The sequence below is a fragment of the Monodelphis domestica genome, chromosome 8 (genome assembly GCF_027887165.1).
Source record: "Monodelphis domestica isolate mMonDom1 chromosome 8, mMonDom1.pri, whole genome shotgun sequence".
Lineage (NCBI taxonomy): Eukaryota > Metazoa > Chordata > Mammalia > Didelphimorphia > Didelphidae > Monodelphis > Monodelphis domestica.
The window spans coordinates 81,942,669-81,955,415 of record NC_077234.1 but is presented as its reverse complement, the minus strand read 5'-3'; the positions used below and the strand labels follow the sequence as shown (position 1 = coordinate 81,955,415).

At 36.1% G+C, this 12,747-nt stretch overlaps 1 protein-coding gene across 31 annotated transcripts in view; it reads left to right on the top strand.

The window, feature by feature from the left end:
* Nucleotides 1-12,747, top strand: part of UNC80 (unc-80 homolog, NALCN channel complex subunit) — a 230,409-nt gene that overhangs the window by 69,572 nt on the left and 148,090 nt on the right. For all 31 annotated transcript variants that reach the window (XM_056808118.1, XM_056808124.1, XM_056808110.1 and 28 more), the window contains exons 16-18: nt 5,681-5,829; nt 9,031-9,197; nt 10,161-10,253. In XM_056808118.1, the coding sequence (XP_056664096.1) occupies nt 5,681-5,829; nt 9,031-9,197; nt 10,161-10,253 (409 nt within the window). The remainder of the gene's footprint in view (nt 1-5,680; nt 5,830-9,030; nt 9,198-10,160; nt 10,254-12,747) is intronic.

Here is a 12,747-nt window from a genome sequence, read left to right as displayed (position 1 = left end):
TTCATTACAGTATTTGCCAGAATAAACAAATTATACTAACATTCTATGCAAGTATAGGTAAAGAGTTCTATATTGTTTCATGGTTACAGGGCAATAGGTAAACTCCTCTAGAGGATGTGGGATCAAATCCCAGCTCTAGCCCTTACTACCTATGTGGCCTTGAGCACATCATGCCTCAGTTTTCTCATCGGTAAAATAAAAATATGGGATCAAATGGCCGCTGTGGTGTTTTCTAGCTCTAAATATTTGATTCTTTAACCACTATTCTAGTAGGAGCATTCCTTATAGTAATATAAGAAGACCATCTGGAATAGACCAAACATTTCAAATATATTTTTAATGAAAATTCAGCTACACATATACTACAAAATAATTTGTACTCAACAGTGTACTAAGTATGATTTCCAATAATCCTGAAGTCTGCAGTAAGCAATTAGCAAGCTGATTCTTAACAGGTTAAAGTAAGCAATGTGTCCTTTTTAGGCAGAGGGATTAGCTACAAGTTAATTCAAAGTTCAGTCAAGAATGATTAGTTGATCATGGATGCCAACTTGATTAAAGCCAAGGCTTCCAGCCTTTTGGCCATTCCCTAAGATTTGCAGCCCATAGTCAAGTGGAGGCAATGAATATTTATAAAGCACTTATTAACATGCCCAGCACTATGCTAAGAGCTGAAGATAAAAAGAAAAGAAAAAAAAAGTCCTTGCCTTGAAGGAGCTTACATTCCAATGAATATGTATTAGTAATAAGTATTTAAATTCTGGATTGGAATATCAATGACCTGTTGGGAAAAGGTTGCTAACAGCCTGCTTCCTTTTCTACATCCTTGGGCATTTGGCCAGCACTTGGGGGTACTGCTGGGCAGTAAGGATTGTGCAGGTCCACAACTCACCAAGACTTCATGGATCCCCAGATATTGCTAGCACATTCCCTCCCCATATCTTTTGGGTCTTTATGGAAGGGAGGACCAAATGACTAACAACCTTTAAAAACGGCATATATCACCACACTTCCTTCTCTTCTGTTTTCTGTGGTTTACCTCCACGCTGGTTCTCACATCTTTCTTTTCTTGATTCGAACCCATTTCCATGTTGTTGGAATTTGCATTAGAGTGTTCATTTAGAGTCTCTCCTCAATCATGTCCCTTCCACCCCTGTAGTCAAGCAGTTGCTTTTCCTCAGTGTTTTTACTCCCACAGTTTGTCCTCTGCTTGTGGATAGTGTGTTTCTCCTAGATCCCTGCAGATTGTTCAGGGACATTGCATTGCCACTAATGGAGAAGTCCATTACGTTCAATTGTACCACAGTGTATCAGTCTCTGTGTACAATGTTTTCCTGGTTCTGCTCCTCTCGCTCTGCATCAGTTCCTGGAGGTTGTTCAGTCCCCATGGAATTCCTCCACTTTATTATTCCTTTTAGCACAATAGTATTCCATCACCAACATATACCACAATTTGTTCAGCCATTCCCCAATTGATGAGCATCCCCTCATTTTCCAATTTTGGGCCACCACAAAGAGCGCAGCTATGAATATTCTTGTACAAGTCTTTTTCCTTATTCTCTCTTTGGGGTACAAACCCAGCAGTGCTATAGCTGGATCAAAGGGCAGACAGTCTTTTATCGCCCTTTGGACATAGTTCCAAATTGCCCTCCAGAATGGTTGGATCAATTCACAACTCCACCAGCAATGAATTAATGTCCCTACTTTGCCACATCCCCTCCAGCATTCACTACTTTCCTCTGCTGTCATGTTAGCCAATCTGCTAGGTGTGAGGTGATACCTCAGAGTAGTTTTGATTTGCATCTCTGATTATAAGAGATTCAGAACACTTTTTCATGTGCTTATTAATAGTTTTGATTTCTTTATCTGAGAACTGCCTATTCATGTCCCTTGCCCATTTATCAATTACATCTTTCTTTTCCTCTCTTATCAAGTCCTAGTTTGGACCCACATCCTCTCCCTGTGTATTATTTTAATAGCTTCATATCTTGTCTCTGTGTCACCATCTCTTCTCCATACCTCCAAATACATCCTTCATCAATAGTCATGCTAATCTTTCTAAGGCACAAATCTGACTAATAGCTCCACCATTCAAAAATTGCTTTTCTGTTTGATAATTCCTCCTACCTGAAATGCAAATTTGTTAGCTTAATCTTTTAAGGAAGGTTCTTTCATGATTTATCACCACCTTTCTTTCAGTCTAATCTCACATATTATATTAGTCCTTTTCATGCCTTTTTATGTTCCATCCAGACCATATTATGGCTACTACTACTATTACTACTTCTACTACTACCATTACTACTATCACTTACCACCACTACCACTACTACAACCACTAAAGCTTCTACTACTGCTGCAATTATTACTGCTACTACTACTACTACTACTATTACTACTACAACCACTACTGCTCATATTTAACATTTTATAGCACTTTAAAGTGTACAAAGAGCTTTGCATATATTATCTCATTTGATCCTTATTCTTAATATCCTGTCTTCTCCCACTCAATTAATAATGATAATAATTTTAAAAATATTATATTAATAATAATAGCTAGCAATAACTAGTGCTTTAAAGCTTACAAAATGCTTATAATTATTTTTTTCTTTTTTCTCCCAATAGGTAGGTGCTATTATTAGATAATTCCTCATTTTCCACTTAAGGAAAATGAGAGAGATTAAAATTAAGTGACTTGTCTAGAGTCACTAACTAGTTCATATATTGAGGGAATTATGGATTGGAACAGTAGTTGGTTAATTGTGAGAATTGAGTGAACCACACTAATTCCAAATCTTCTCAATTCTGTAGCTAGCTCAGTTCCTTTTCTATTCAATTATGGGTCTATCTAATTTCTTTCTTCTGAGAAGACTTTATTCAATTGTGGGAACTGGGAGAAAAGCTTATTGCACTGTTTGAACCTAGCCCTACATGGCTGGAAAGCTAAACCACCTCTACCTCCTGTTTAGAGATTCTTAATTAAGGACCTAAGTCATATTGACCAAAAAATGGTCAGATCCAAAGACTGATGAAATGAGTTTTCTTGTTTAAGATATTATATATCTTAAACAATGCATGTGTATTTTCTGAAAACTGTCCTCATATTGATCAATCGGGTATTGCATCCCTGTTCCTTTATCTGAACACAGACACTTGGGGTAAGGGGGACACTTCTCTTTCTGATTTCAGGGAACTGCACCTTTTACTCTCCTTTTCTAAATTTGGAAAGTCCTTAATCTGTCCTCCATTTAAAAATCAGATTAACTAATATTATATCCTGTTTAATTGTTTCTAATTGGCATTTTGATTAAACTTTTAGCGAATAAAATATATTGTATTATAAAAATATGCTATATACAAATGTTTCTCCCCCTGTTTTTGAGGTCCAGCCATGAGCTGAGGAAGAGGCTTGGTCTCAATTTGTTAGGCAATTGGTATGCACTGTTTAATAAATCAAAATGCTCTGCAAAGCTCAAACCTTTGTTTTCTCAAGCGTTTCATCTTTTACCTACCACAGTATGAATCAGAATTTGAACTCAAGTCAGCCTGACTGCAGGTCTAATACTCCTCCCAATTTACAACCTATCTACTTCCATTCTATTTAACAAACATTTAATATGTGACTGTAAGCCCCTCCCCCCACAAAGACCAAACATTCAATGGGGGGAGATTATATGTACATATATAAGCATATATGGGTCACCAACCTAGTTCAAACTACAGTAGTAAAAACAGCTTTTACCTGGGCCATTAAAATTGCCTTTTAATTGGTCTTTTACCTTGTCTCTCTTTTTTCCCCCCCAATTCATCCTCTACACATATCCCAAAGTAATAATCCAAAGTGCAATATTGATTGTCATTCCTCTACTCAATAAACTCTAATGAATCCTAGTGACCTCCAGGGTTAGAAGCAAATAGCTGCATGACTTTGAAAGCATCTTATAGCTTGGGGGCAGCTGGGTAGCTCAATGGAGAAGAGAGCCAGACTTAGAGACAGGAGTTCAAATCTGGCCTCAGACACTTCCCAAATGTGTGACCCTGGACAAGTCACTTAATCCCCATTTCCTAGTCCTTACCATTCTTTTGCCTTGGAACCAATACATAGTATTGATTCTAAGGTGGAAGGTAAGGGTTTTTTATATACATATATATTTTTATACATTCTATTACATATTTTATTATGTATTATTATATTGTATGAGATATATTTATACATATTTTACACATATACATATATATATAACAGCCTGATGCTAATCCACCTATCTAGCCTCCTTATGTGTTATTGTAAAGTCTTATTATTCATTATTTCCTTTCACAAACTTCGTGATCTAGTCAGATTGGCTTTGCTTTGCCTTCCACTCATCTTCTATTCGATTTTCCCCTCCTCTTTAATCCTTTTATCCCTGAATTCCTCCTTACCTTTAAATCCTTTTATATCAAGGACCAGTGCATTATCACCTTTTTCATGAAGGTGTTCCTCTTTCCTCACTTGCAAGTGATCTTTCCCTTCTCTAGATAATATCTAAGTTTCATACTTTGTGTCTCCAGTATGTAACATAGTCTATTGTGCATATACCCACATGGCTTCATAGATGTTTTATTACAATATCTTAAACAATGCATGTGTATTTTCTGAAAACTGTCCTCATATTGATCAATTGGGTATTGCATCCCTGTTCCTTTATCTGAACACAGACACTTGGGGTAAGGGGGACACTTCTCTTTCTGATTTCAGGGAACTGCACCTTTTACTCTCCTTTTCTAAATTTGGAAAGTCCTTAATCTGTTCTCCATTTAAAAATCAGATTAACTAATATTGTATCCTGTTTAATTGGATCTCCCAGTGTGAGCAATATTAGCAATGGCAGATGACTTGGCTTCCAACTTCCTGCATTTAACAGTTGTTTGAGATTCAGAAAAGTTGAGTCTCCCAACTAATGATTATTAAAAGTGAAATCTGATGTCCACTGTGTCATACTTTTTCCTTGAACATGGTTTGCCTTGGGTTTAACTGGTGCCTAATAAATGTTTGTTGGGTTGAAATGATTTCCTTGTCAGAATTTTCCATTTTTTCCCCTTTTAGCCTCATTTCATACTTCCTGTCAGCATTTCCTTCCTACTCCTTGTTGAGTACAATAGCTTAGGCAAGAAGTATAGCAACCCTTCACTGAATATGTGGGTGAACCCTATAAGATATCATTTAGACCGTGGGGGTACCATTTCGAACAGAAGAGATCATTGTTAAAATAATTCTATGTCTGAAAGTCTTTCCCTCCCACAAAAGATTAGAATTATAGGATCATATATTTAGAGTGGAAAGAGAACTTAGAGTTCATCTAATTAAACCCCTTCATTTTATAAATAAGGAAACTGAAGCCCAGAGTCTTCTACAAATATTACACTACAGAGCTAAGATTTGAACCCATGTTCTCTGACTCACATAGCATTCTCACCATTTCCACCTTTAGATGCTATCAAAAGATTCTCTAAACAAGATGAAATAATTATCTAAGAGAAAAGGCTGTAAAGGGAGTGCTGTTTATTTGTTTCAAAGTCTACAGGGTATTATTATGACTTTTGTTTCATAACGTGTCTCCTTTTGCTAGTGAATTGTTTGCAAGATCCCATTGTTCCACTAAGCAAATTGCCTTTAAATTGTGCCTTTGCTTTCCAGATAAAGCTGGGTTTGGGAATAACTTCACCACAGTGGACAACAAATCCACAGCGCAGAATGTGGAAGGTATTATTGTCAGTGCTATGTTTAAATCGCTCATCACCCGCTGTGCATCTACTACGCATGAACTACACAGCCCTGAAAACCTGGTGAGGATCTCTCTGCAGAAGGGTATGCCATCTCAAATACATGAGAGGCCTTAAAACCAGAGCAACAAAGAAGAAAGGAGGAAGGGAGGCTAGAGAAGTGGGGAAGTTGGGGCAGGGAATAGTAGATGGGTATCTTCTATTTTGTCACTGTTCCTTCAGCACCAGCAGTAGGTGATTCACTGAGGAAACTTAAGAGCACCCTCACTCTATAGTCCACTTTCCCTGGCCAAAGAATTCCCAAGATGGAAAAGAGGAAAGTAGAGGAATATTTATTAGCTATTCATCTCATGAAGATTTTTTAATCATTTGTGAGATGTTTGCAATGGACTTTGAGCTCCAATCAAGTAGGTACAGATTTACTCAGACTTGTTAAGTCCAACCTTGGCTCAATTGGGGAAAATTTTGACTGAATTCCACTCAGAAAATGAATTTACAGATGACCAAGAAAGTGGACTAGAATAGTGACTATGAGGCTGTCCTTAAATCCTATAATTTTAAAACTGATGATTTTAGAAAGATCTTGGAGAACAGAATGCCCTCTTAATAGATAAACAGTCTACAAAGTGACTAATTTCAGATAGGGCAAATATATAAATGGGCTTTGCTTGATTATATTTATTCGCTATTCAGCAATGCAATAATCCAGGACTCTTCTGAGGGACTTATGAGAAAGAATGCCATTCACATCCAGAAACAACTGTGGAAGTAGAAACACAGGAGAAAAACAACTGCTTGATCACATGAGTCAATGGGGATATGACTGGGGATAGAGATTCTAAACAATCACCTTGGTGCAAATATTAATAATATGGAAATAGGTCTTGATCAATGACACATGTAAAACCCAGTGGAATTGCTCATTGGCTATGAGGAAGGGAATGAGGAGGGGAGGGAAAGAACATGAATCATGTAACCATGGAAGAATATGCCAAATTAATTAATTAAATAAAAATTTTCAATTAACAAATAAAATGGGAGAAGAAAAATAAATAAATAAAAATAAAAGCTGAATCTTAATGAGGAAGAGATTAAAAATATATATTTGTTCACTATTTGGGATACCAAAAAATAAGAAAAAGAAAGGAATGAATGATAATGAATCATTTTTAAAAACACAGAAGGAGCAGAAAGAAGTTCAGAAGGGGATACAGACAAGTAAGACATTGTTGGAACTAATGTTAAATTCTTGACAGAACAATCCATATGTAATGAAGTTTCACAATTTTACATGCTGTCTGCCCTCTTTTTCTTTTCTTTGAACTGGGAAATGTTCATGTTTTTGTTGTATCAAGTTCATAATGACAAAAAATTTTAATCATAACAGTGATAAAGATTACAACAAAATGCTAATGGTTTTATGAGCACTATTCCAAATTATATTTGCTTTAGTAATGAATGCAAATATGCTATGGAATGATTGCCACTGTATATTAAATGAAGGTTATAATCTGACATCTAAGATTCCTAATAGCAGGACTGGGTTAATTAAACTCCCCTCAGGATCTTAAAGAGTCAACTGGGACAGGTGTGCAAGAAGTTATTATTTAATTGCTTCCCAAAAAAATTGTGGCTTGAGACAGTGCTGCCAAAACTGATTTTAATAGGTGGCTGAAGATATATTCTGCATTCTAACTAGCTATATATGTTACAGCCTCATAAACAAATTCTGCCCATTGGCACATAAGTGAGCCTGTGAGTAAATGAAGCACAATTCCTGCCCCAATTCAGAAAATCACTTAGAACTCTAAAGATTCAGATTCAAAAAGAGAATAAACAAAACAAGACCAAATGGGAACTATTTTTCCTGACTTGCAAAATCATCAAATAAAGGTCCTAAGTTACTGAATGCCTCATAAAAACCTTTTAGAGAGTTTGCTAGTCCCTTCTCTTACCCCTTCCCCTCTACTGATCACACAAATGACAATTTCATCACAAATATCAATTTTTCCGTCTGTTAACACATAAGTTGGGTTTGACTGACCAAAATGATTCTTTATATTCATACAGAATGGCTATTTAGAAAACAGGGCTAGAAATGGGCAGATTTTTATAAGATGCCATGTATCCTGACACCTAAGTATTGTTTTCTGATGTCTTTGAAATAGTCAGGCTTGTTGCAGAAGACCTTCCAATGAGAATTATATCAACTTTAGCTATGATGGAGAGAACTAAAAAATGCTTTTAGACAAAGGCCAAAAACTGGAATCAAACTCCAAATCAAAACCCCCTCCCTTTTTACTTCCTCCTTTGATCATAATTATGAATTATTAGTAGAAGCCTAGGAATTAAAAGGCTGGGGCTATACTATTATAATTTTATATTGCATCTGATGATCTTGAGGTCTAAAGTATTCAAGCTGACCTTATTTTAAATTAATTATATTTTTTTCCAATTACCAAAAACCTACTCTGTCTACCTCCTACCCAAATTCCCCCTGGGAAAAAAATGCTATAAATATGCATGGTCAAGAAAGACCCATTCCTTAATTGGCCACATCCAAAGTACATATTTTTCATTTTTCCACCCAGAATTCATCAGTTCTCCAAAAGCAGATTTTATCATTAGTCTTCTAGAATTCTGGTTGGCCCTCCTGCTCATCATTATTTTTAAAGGTGGTTTGACTTTACAATGCTTTTCTTTTCACATACATTTTTCTTCCTAGTTCTGCTCTTTTCACTCTTCATTGATTCATACAAGTCTTCTCAGTTTTCTCTAAAATTTCTCTTTTCATCATTTCTTATAACACAGTGCTTTTTTATTACATATCTCATATATGCAAATATATAGATTGTATATACGTGTATGTGTGCATGTGTGTATAAATGTACATAGAAACATCACAATTTATTCAACCATTTCCAACTTATGGGCACTTCCTTAGTTTTCTGCTCTTGACTACCACAGAAAGAGCTATTATAATTATGTCACACACATGACTCCTTTTCAAATTTCTCTGATGAAGGAAAAGTCTAGAAACACTTAATTTTATCACCCCCAGAGATGCAGGATGAAATTGTTCCTCAAGTTTTCACTTGAAAAATGTGCGTGTATTAGCACATAGCCTCAGTGATAAATCACACTTTTTTTGAAAAATTAATTTCAGCACTATTCCAAGCCCTCTTTTTCAGGCTCCAGAAGAAAACTCTCTAATGATATAACTGTCTCTCTTTTCTGCTTCACCTCATGCTTGCCATTCCATAGGGACTTTACTGTGACATTCGGCAGCTGGTTCAGTTCATCAAGGAAGCTCATGGAAATGTTTTCAGGAGGGTCGCCCTGAGTGCCTTGCTAGACAGTGCAGAAAAGTTAGCCCCAGGAAAAAGATCAGAGGAGGCAGAACAGGACTCAAAACCTTCAGGGAGCAAAAGGTATGTCTGTCATTGGGAAGGGAACTCATTACATGTTTCTATCAACCTTATGGCAAGATAGTATTTTGTTCCTTTGCATTTTATGTTTAATGGGTGCTTGCCCTGCAAAATTCACAAGTGAAGTCTTAAATTTTATTAAATTTTAAATTAAATATTAAAATGTTGTTTGGTGTGCAGCTAGATGGTTCAGCGGATAAAGAACCAGGCATAGAAATGGGAAGTCCTGAGTTCAAGTCTAGCCTCAAGCATTTCCTAGCTCTGTGCCTCTGAGCAAGTCATTTAAACCCAGTTGCCTACCCCTTACTGCCCTTATGCCTTGGAATCAATATTCCGTGTCGATTCTAGAGGGAAGGTCAAGGTTTTTTTTTAAATGTAGATGGGAAATTTTTAACAAAATAAAATATGATACAATATAGATAATATTAATTTGAGGTTTATTTTGTTAAATGTTTAATTTTAATCTGATTCCAACCTTGGCAGTGTTGCAGGGCATTTAGGCCACATGTTTAACACCTTTGCTCCTGCAGATAATTCAGCAAGACAATGCGTTTAGAGCTTCTTCATACAAGATTTCACAGGTCCAGCATCCATCCATCCCAATGCCAGAGGCAGAAGTATAACTTGTCAGTGTTCTGGACAACTGTTTAAGACTATAAGTTGGAGAGAAAGTATTCATATGCTTTGGTAAAAGGAGCTTCCCCCTCTGGGAGTTCTTTATTATCAATAAAATAGGTCCAGTCCCTATCGTGCATTTAAAAAGGACAACCAAGAGCTAAATTTACATTCTTTTACCTCAATATAAAATATATATTATCAAATGATGGCATTTTCAAGAAGATTAGCGATTGTGTTTTCATTATTTGTGTTATCATTTTCAAGCACTTTTTTTTTAATAAAATGACTACCTACTTTATTGACTGTACATTAGCCCATTTTAATGGGTGACATGAACTATTCCCTCAGGTCAGAGGCTGGAATTGATAAAGGCCAGGGATCATCAGCACCTGATGAGTGTCGCAGCTACATGTCTGGCCGTCCCTTGCAAACTCCAGAACAGTAAGTAGCAGAGAACGTGGTCCCAAAGAAATGTTGCAATAGTTAGTAAGGGAAAATTCTACTGCAAAATTATTGAATCATCCATTTGAAATTACTTGTATCATTTGTTTTCTTGGCCTTTCTATCTTTCTCCTTGGGGACATTGTCTACCTGACCATTTCCCTTATCCTTTATCTGATCTAGTCCTTTTGCCTTCAGAAATTCTTCAAACATGTTCTTAACAAGAGTCTCCAAGTTTGTGTCCACTACCATGATCTGTGCTGTGCATTTAGGAATCACAAATCATTAAATGTTTTTAAGGTAGATCAGAGTTTGTATTGCAGCCATGGAAATGATGTAGATCTGTGTCAGAATTTGCCAGAGAATGGTTTCTTTTTGAAATGGCATCTGGAGGATGATGGAACATAGTGGTGTTGCTTATGTATCCTACAGAATCTACAATCATATTTGTCATTTTGCTATATAAGATATTATAAATCCAATAGCCTAGAATAGCTGCCAGCACTACTACCCCACAGATCACTTGTTTGAACATCTTTGCCTTTAGGAATTGTGAAGTTCAGTCAGTCTGGGTGCCAAATTGTAATAAGAAATAATAAGGGACTATATTGATTGGTAATTGATAACTAATAGATCTGGCTGTTATCTTCTTTCTTCTGACTTTCCCTCCTCCCTCTTGCCTCCCCCCTTTTGGTGATTCTCCTTCTGGTTTCTCTAAATCACTCAGGGTGAGTTTATGATGTTTCACAGGAAATACTCTTTCTCTTCTTTATCTTAAGTAAAGGGTTTATTTGGGAAAACAGGAAGGGATAAGGAATGGAGGTAAGAGGGTTGGGGATTTCCCTAATACTACAATGAGTCTGGGTTGGAGGATGTTGGAATATAGTTCAAATTGAGAGAAATGGCTGATAGGTCTGGAAGTTCAATCTCTATCACAACAGAACAAGTTAGAGAGATATCTGGACTTTTGTCCTTCTTTCTTCTGCCTTCAAAGTCTCCAGACCATATCTTTTCTGTCTTCAAGGTTAAAAGACATAACCCTTCAGTTGGTCTGTTCCTTTCCTTCCAACTGCCTTTCCCGGAAACATTCCAAATAGAACCCTCTCATTTGACTAACAAAAGCAACTGCTTCTGTCTTTTTGCATGCTTTCCCAATTTCTCTCTTCCACACTTTCTAATGTTTTTTACCTTCACTCTAGACTAAGCATTAATCACTTTAGGAGCCTCTTGAATTCTGTTTTTATTGTGTTCTCTCTCCATTATATTCTGTAGACCATGAATGAATTAATTTTTGGAAAATCCCATTTTAATTCTCCTCAAAAATTTTCAGTTGCTTCCTATAATCAATAAGATAAAATTCAAATTCTTCAACATGGTGACCAGAATCTCTCTTAATTACACACCTCTTTGGCTTTCAAATCATTTCTTTTTTATCTTTTTTCATTATTTCGTTCTATCTCAATTTTAAAATCTATTTTGTCTCCAATACTATTAATAATTTTCATAGTCAAGCAAATTCTTACATTATCTATATCCCCTCAAAAAAAGTCTCATTCTGCAACATGAGCCCATTACATCTGTCTCAGGAGGTGGACAGCAGACTTCATTCATTGGCGGGCCTCAGAAAATGTTCATTATGTTAGTCAGAGTTTATGAGCTTTTCCAAATCATTTGTTTCACAATGCTTACTGTTGAATACAGTTTCCACCTGGTTCTGCTCACTTCATTTTGCAACAATTCATACAATCTTCTCAGGCTTCTGTGAAACTGTCCTTTTCATAATTTCTTACATATTATGATATTCAATCATATTTTCATGCCATAATTTGTTCAGGCATTCGCCCAAATTGATTGGCACTCCTTGAGCTTCAAGTTATTTGTAAGCACAAAAAGCATTGCAATAAGTATTATTATACATATAGAATTTTTGCCTCTTTTTTTGATTTATTTAGGTTAGTCCAAAGAGTGATATTGCTTGGGTAAAAAATATGTATAGATTATCAGTTATTTAGTAACTTTTCATTTTTTTCCAGATTGCATGTTGATACAACTTTTAATAATCATTTTCTGAAATTTTGCAATCCATGTTTTCTCTTTCCCTCCCATCCTACCAGCTTCTTTAAGACAGCAGATAATATGACCTAGGTTGTACATGTATTATCATATAATACATATTTCCATGTTTGGCATATTGTAAAAGAAAATACATATCACTTATGCTAGAAAAAAATTTCATGGAAGACATAAAGTGAAGAACGGTATACATCGATCTGCACTCAGACTCCATCAGTTCCTTCTATGGTGGTGGATAGCCCTTTTCATCATGAATCCTTTAGAGTTGTCATGTTTATTCTTGACTGTGGTCCTTTGTGCCTGTTCTGGAGGGAATATCCTTCATCTCTGTCTCTTCCAACCCATATTTTACCCATCCTTCAGGACACAACTAATCCAACACTATTAGTCCTCTGACTGATGTGGTCCCCTTTCTTCTTTC